Below are 7,562 nucleotides of genomic sequence, written 5' to 3'. Positions count from 1 at the left end.
GCAAGACTTACAAATAAAATAATTTTATTGAGTTTCTGCTTCTATAGCATGTGGCACATAAAGAGAATTAAGACACAAGGTGTGATGAGAAATGATGTATTTGTCCTTCACTGAACAAAGGATTCATCTTATCCAGAAAAACAATACAAACAAATACCCTTCTCTGCTAATCATGATGATCAGTGAAGGCTGATGCTGTGACATTTAGGAAAAGAAACTGAAGTTGACCTGAAGACTGTGGCCAATGTATGCAGTTCTGCTAACTTGATGTGAGGAGAAATGGCTGCCTTGCTAGCAAATTTTATTTTAACTTGAAACCAAAATATTTGCATTTACTTAATTTAATTACAGTGGAACAAACAGCACTAATGTACTTATTAACTCAGAGAAAAATCCACAATGAGGAAGTGTCCAAAATCCGCAGCTGTCTGATAAAGATCGGCTGATTTAGCTGTGTTTGCAAAGCTAGTACGTGGGATGTTATAACTTGATTTTTGGCCTCTACAGCCAAGGAACCAGCAAAGTTTCATTTTTTCAAAACTTGATCTTCCTCCAGGGTTTGGGCCTTAGAAACTTTTTTCATTAAGGGAGTGCTGATAGTTCAAGAAAAAAGTTTGGAAGCTTTTTTTAGTATTGGTTGTGTTTCTGTATTTCCCTTTACCCTTTTGTTCAACCTTTATTACTAGGATGATATAAGAAATAAAGATCTAGTGTTCATGCAAGGATGTCACCTATTTCTGTAACATCTTTCCCCCTTTATGTCTGAACCCCACTTGTGGCAACGCAGTTCTCTCTACTCCACTCCAGATAACATGGTGATGTACGGGGGGAATGAGCAGCAGCTACAAAGGGGTCTTAAGAAACTGTTCATGCAAGTAGCTCTAGGGAGACTTCAAATACAGGGAAAAAACAGTTTTTCCCCCCTGAGGAACCAACGGCATTTTTTATATATGACAAAAGGAATTTGGGATACACACTGCACAAACTTCTAACAGCTCAAGAACACCTCTACATGAACAGGAAACCTGTGAACACGCTGCTGGATTTGGGCTGACCACAAGAGCAAAGAGCTGCTCGCAGATCAGAAGAAGCCTCTCACCTCTTTCGCTGCTGCTCTTCTAAGTGGGCACAGATAGTGCAGCAGGGCCGGTCCAGATGTCCCCTCTCCTGGCCACTTGTGCTGTCTGTAGACACTCAGAGCATCTTTGCACTTTTCCAGCCTTTGTACACACTAAAAACTATTTTACATGTTATTTTACAGACCAAACTTCTAGCTCATGTCTCAGTCCACCTTCTTCCTCTGGAAACAGATCCATACAGTAAAAGCCACAAAAAAAACATTACCTTGGGAGACATATTAGACAAAGACATATTTGACCACAAAACGTGTTTCTGCCTTTACTTACGCAGGAACAACTAGACTGGAAAGTCTCGCTGCTGCCACTGCCACTCAGCAACAAATTACTGAGACTGTAGGCCAAGTGCAAAAATAACTTGGTTTAGTCCCATTTTACTTGCTGTGCTCTGTATCATGGTGTGGGTGGTGGTTTAGGCGAGGGACAGGAACCCTGGCTGTCAAAGCTTGCTGCCCGGCCTTGCCACTGGTGGGAGAAAAAAGAAAGCAAGTCTAAGCAAACGGGAGAGATTATTTGAAATTCTTCACATCCCTTTACCACGTTGCCTGTCTCCTGTTCTGCAGTATTCTCATCTGCTCTACAGCATGTTTCAACTTATTGAACGCCTGTGTTTAACCACTCAGGAAGAATTACTGAACAATTTACTTTATTGCTTTGTAAATCAATTCACAATCGTGAGGACTGCTCACAAGAAAGGAAAAATAAACAGTATCTGTATGTGCTATGAAGACAAAGTTTGCTCTCAGTTTAGCTTTCTGTTGTTTCCTAGTTTAGTGCTGTTGCCTTTTTGTTTTAGAAATACTGCCTAATTGCAAAATCACTTGAGTCTTTCCAGTCTGGTAATTTGACTACACAGAAGCTATGTCCACAGTGCCAGAGACATTTCTCAGAGTGAAAATCAGACCAGAGAGTCAGTGGATGTAGCAAACATTTTTTTTGCCATGCTTATGGGATCATAAATTATTAGTCATCTGCCTTGGGGGCTATTATTATAATTCAAAACTATTACTCCTCATTTTGAGTACTTGTCCATCTCACCATCTTGTTTTATTAAATTCCAATGACAAATGATAGACATCTCCCAGAGACAACAGGAGGCATAGTACTTCCACTGCTCCGTCCTCCCCCCAGATCAATTCCCTCCTCTCCTACATAAGCAGAAACTCTTTGCTGGCTAATATTAATGCTCTAGCATGTATGAATTTCACTTCTGTAGGTGAAAACTCATTTGGCAAATGGAACTTCACCCTTGCCTTGGCAAAGGCATTTCAAATGAAACACAACTGAAAATGAGAGAACAGGATGGCTGCATGGTGCTCGCAGGAAGGCTGAGCAAGCCAAACAACCATTTGCAGACGCTGTCAGTGTCAGCAGTAACGAAGTGCCTGGGGCCGGGGTGGCCGTGACTCCTGCCTGCTCCAGGGGTGCATCCCCCTGCAGCCCCAGGCCTCCCTGGCTGCTGTGTGCTGGGGGGTTGCAACCCTGCAGGTACCCCTCAGTGACAGTCGGTGACACGCCACAGGGTCTTGCTGTCCACGGGATGGCTGCTCATCAGCGCTGGCCCTTTCTGGGTCAGGTCTGCCCTTGCAGCACACAGAGCACATTCATGTCCATTTGAAGCCAGCTGGCAGAAGCTGGGTTTTATCATTCGCTTCACAAGTGTGCATTTTGATGGTTACAAAGTAGGGGCAGAGATAGGGTCAAGAATTCAGCCCAATTCCTCACCCAAAGAGACCAGTCAGTGTAAAGTAACTCACCGCACAGGTTTGCATTATACAGACTGTATTTCATCAGGGCTGAGCAGAAATTAATGAATGAAGAAGCTGGAAAGGTTGTCCTTCCAAACAGGCTACCTTAAGGTAAGAAAACAGTTTCTTCTATGTTTCTCATGTCAAACGTATTTGCTAAAATCCTTGAGGAATTGATAATATGGATACAACCTCCCCATGTGAATTACCAATAAAACAGCAGATAAGAAGAAATTGCAATAGAAATGGGCTTTTGGCAGAGCCCTCAGCATGCTCCTTGCATTGTTCTGCCTGCAGTTACAGTGACAACGTTTGCTACTCCAAAAATGTGATGAAAACTCTCCCAAGAGTAGGTTCAAGTGACCACTGTGCCATGAGGAACCTGGAGATACTTTTCCTTCATTTAATTAGAAAAGGTGTACCATCCGTTGTGGATGATAACAGTCAGAAACTAGGAACAGTTCAATGAAAGTCAAACATGCCCAAAAGTCTGGAAGAGGCTGGTTTTGCATATCTTTAAAGATAAATGGCTGTTCTTCATTATGGGCATGACGTAGCTCTCAGCAAAGTTAGCAGTTTTTATCTGGAGAAATAGTTTAAACAAATAAATGCTCCCATGCTGAATGTCAGAGGGACTTGGCAACATCAAAGACCCATTTTGCATTGCACTGGTGATGCTGCTCTACAATATCAGACAGAGTTTGTCTTTCACAGATAATAGAGAAATTTCCAATTATTTTCAGAGTCCCCTTCAAAGTCTGGAAAGACACGCTGTAATTTTATATTTCTTTTTACAGACACTTTACTTAACCTGGCTGATGGATGTATTGAGAAATGCAAAAGAAATGGCAATGGGTGGGATGGCTGAAGCACACCTGGGAGACTGAGGCCACTTGCGGCAGGTGCCAGCAGGACCTTGGGGCTGAAAAATGGGAACAGGTTTGTGCTGAGAGCAAGAGTTCATTGTCAGAATAACTACAAAATGCAACAGCAAGTGGGATTCTCGTCTTCTGCTCACAAACTCTCCTTCTAAACAGCTGTGTGAGGAGGATAGTACTTAGAAGCCTGTAATTAATGATTCATTTGCACATGTTCTCTTTTTAATGACGATGGTCATTAAAGAAGTGCAGTCCTTACAGTTTGTTCCTCACTGTTGACAAATATGGAGCAACCAAAGACATGAAATGTAACAGAAGCGAGTTTCCCTTAAGACTCCAGCAATGAAAGAGAAGAAAGAGCAACACTGGCTCATGGAGAAAGGGCCCAAGTCACGCCACCAACCCCGAAATGAGGTTTTTGGGCCATGTTAGCACAGCACTGCAGCTGGTGGAACAGGCTCGATGCTGCCCAGGGTCGTCATGTTGGACAGGCAAGGAACCATGCCTGCAACGCAGGAGGAGGCTGGCGGCCCGGCCCAGGGAGTGCAGCCCCAAGGGCACCGGCATCCATCCATCCATCCATCCATCCCACACCGCTGTGGTGGGGAGCCAGGGGCCGGGACCGAGGCCGGTCAGTCCTTCTAGTGCAACATGCCTCTGGTGATGGTTTTCCTGGTAACTTCACCAGAACCTGTGATTCTGACCTGTAATCAAAATATGGCATAAGCCCCTTTTTTGGACCAGAGTTTTTTCAAGGCATACCAGGCAGGGCAGTATGCGTGTAGGCTAGTAAAGAAATTCCAGATTCCCCACCCTTTTCTTCACCCATCTGCAGTCCTGAGCTGTGTGGTGAGGGGAGGGGGCCAGGACATATAGCTGCGGAGAGGCACGGGGGAGACGGCAGCAGGCGCTGAACAGCTCTGTGCTCCTGGGTTAACAGCTCCAGTCACCCATTGCTTAATTTATACATTCAAAAAGACAATTCAATCCTAGCTTTCTTGCTTTCAGTTTAACATCAAGCACTCAATCAGGAAAGACACTGAAGTACAGCAGAAGCTGTTACTAATCACTAGAGCAAACAGAGAAGAGCATGAAGATCAACTAGAAAGCAAATGCTCCATTTGCCACTGCCCAGCTGCGAACGCTCTTGAAGATGAAGATGAAGATGACCACTCAGGATGCCAGCACAGCCTGAGCTCACCCCCATGAAGATACAAGGGTGAAAAAGGGATGGAGGGTCAGCAGCTTCTCCCCCAGCATCTGCATTCAAGAGTAGATGGACCGGGGAGCTGGCAGTCCACGGGCCCTGGACCCATGGAGCTGGCAGGTAGCTCTGCCGCAGCGCACGGCTGCGACCCTCGGCTTCCACCGCCCAGCGCACACCCTCCTGGCCCGGATGGCCTCCATGTGCACGGAGACCCGGAGCTGACGATACAGGATACAAACCCCAAATTACTTTTAAAAGATGCACAAACACATAAGGAAAAGATGATGCTATTAGTTGTAACCAACAAATACCATTTCCCATTATCTTCTCTCCAGGAGCTGTGACTTTTTCTGTTTGGTTTTTTTTTAAGCTGCACTAGGGATTTGCAGACAGCAGTGCTAAAACTTAAAAGGGCAAATAAATACAGGGACCATTTGCTTGCTGGCTCTGTGCACCAGCTTGTGGCAGAAATACTGGAACAGATGATCAGAGGCTTTTTTTTCTTTTCTTTCAGAGCTCCTGACCTGTGCACTGGGGGGGTGAAATGATTCACGCGGGGGTTTTTTCCAAAGTCTTGGGGGCTCGGCAGTGGTTTTCAAAGTATATTTTAGAAGGTGAGTCATCTTACATGTCTGCCTTTGTTTCTCTGAGTTTTATCACAATAATTATGTCTTTCTTTTTTTCCTATTGATTATCAAAAACTTTACAGGAGTCTTTCTTTCAAACTCCCACCTGCACCTGAAAAATAGTGTATCAAAGTCATGTAAATTACAAACTGGAGAAGGAACTCCTGCCCCTGGGTCAGACGTGGCAGCTGGTACCATGCTGTGAGGTGCTGCGGGTGATACAGACATTGAGCTGACCAATCACATGATAGATCGCTAAGCATTTATGCTGAAACTCAGCGGTCGCTGATCCCCAGCTCTTCGTGGCAGTGTGAGATGGCATATGCTGCCTGCCCAAACAGCTATAGCTCATGTGACGATGCCAGTGTTCTAGCATGGAAAGGCTAATGAAAGCCTGGTACTGCTCACCACCCAAAGGCAATATTACTGTTATACACAAATTGCACATTGATTTAATTCTGTTTTGATTTACACCAGTTCTGCACAGCTGACCCTGGATGGTTACTCCTGATTTACAGTGGTGCAATATGAGATCCTGAAACACCTAATCCGAGTGAGTGTGAATTTTCATATTTCCATTATCTGATATATGTATCTCCACTGTGTCTTAAACTAAGATACTAATTGCCAGATTTGTCCCACTGGGTGTAACTTGACCTGGGTCTAGGAAGCGAGGATATTCCTCTGATAAACCCTGGCTCTGGACAGGGCCCTACAGCCACGTTTCATCTGCGATAGAGAAATGCCCACCAAGGGACGCAGCAGTAATGAAAACCGCTGCAGAGCTCTGCTCGGGTGGCTGGCTGGCCTCACCTCGCACGGCTGCTGCTTACAAATGCTTGGAGAAAGAAAGAAGCCTGCAGATGAAGCAGACCTGCCTCTGGGATGGGCACGTCTGAATTTCAGAAACCAGCCTGATGAATATGAGCTAGGATAGGAAGCACTGAGCACAAACTGTATTCTTCTTAGTGGAAAGAGCAGATTTCAAAGAAACATAGGGTTTGATGCATACTAATTCAGACTGCTGTGAAGGATCACCAAGCCTAGTATCTGCCTTCCAGTAGAGCTCAGTATCTGAACTTCAAAGGGAAAATAACATGCTTTTTGTTATGTACTTAGTCTGTGGCTTTGAGTGAAAATGCCTCCTTAGCCCCAGATACAGTGGGAGGTTTTATTGCCTTTATTGTACTATCATTGACCACAAATGCTGGCTTTCTTTTCATACCTGAAGTGTCAATAGCATGTGTGCCATTTTCCACATCTTCTCCTCCAGAATTTATGACCTAAATCAGGCAAAACCCAAAGAGTTCTGTAGGAGCATGAGAAAATGGAGTGCAATGAGGAAGAAAATGCTGGAGATGGTCAAAATGGTACCCAGGCATTTCAGCCCTATTTTATCATCTGGGGCTGCATCAAGTGAATGTTATTCTCTGGAGATGCTTAGAGCAATTACATTTGTTCTATTTATTCTCCCTCAAAGGCTTGGAGATGAGTCAACAGAAAAAACTTTTAGGATGAAAAAATTGAAACTTGAAATAGGCGATATCCCTGGACAATTTGTTCTGCAATCAGAACAGCATTCTCTTTCCTTACCACTCTCAATCTCTAATTAAAAAAAAAAAAAAAAAAAAACCTAAAGAGCAAGAAGAGATTTTCTCCAGCTGCAGCGTGGGGAGGGTTTGCTTTGCTTTGCCAAGAGAATTAAACTTGCTGGAGATTCTCTTGTATATGGTATGATGGGTTACACTGGATTTGAAATTGAATTCGGAGTGCTAGAAGTGGGGCTGCTCTCAGTCCTGGTCCAAGTTTTAAATATATATATATATATTTTTAATATCTTTTGGTATCTTTTATATTTATATAAATTAATAATGTATCATTTAGTATTTAAAGTATTTAAATATATATAAGATACTATATATATAAAAAAGATACTTTATATATTTACTTTTATTATATATATATAA

At 43.5% G+C, this 7,562-nt stretch overlaps 1 protein-coding gene across 1 annotated transcript in view; it reads right to left on the bottom strand.

Moving 5' to 3' along the window:
* Positions 1-1,529: 1,529 nt before the first annotated feature.
* SYT6 (synaptotagmin 6) overlaps positions 1,530-7,562 on the bottom strand; it is a 39,749-nt gene continuing 33,716 nt past the window's right edge. Inside the window, exon 7 of the mRNA XM_009272715.1 lies at positions 1,530-1,601. Within this exon, the coding sequence (XP_009270990.1) occupies positions 1,530-1,601 (72 nt within the window). The remainder of the gene's footprint in view (positions 1,602-7,562) is intronic.

The sequence above is a fragment of the Aptenodytes forsteri genome, unplaced genomic scaffold (genome assembly GCF_000699145.1).
Source record: "Aptenodytes forsteri isolate BGI_AS27 unplaced genomic scaffold, ASM69914v1 Scaffold142, whole genome shotgun sequence".
Taxonomy (NCBI): domain Eukaryota; kingdom Metazoa; phylum Chordata; class Aves; order Sphenisciformes; family Spheniscidae; genus Aptenodytes; species Aptenodytes forsteri.
This window is presented reverse-complemented; position numbering and strand designations above follow the sequence as displayed.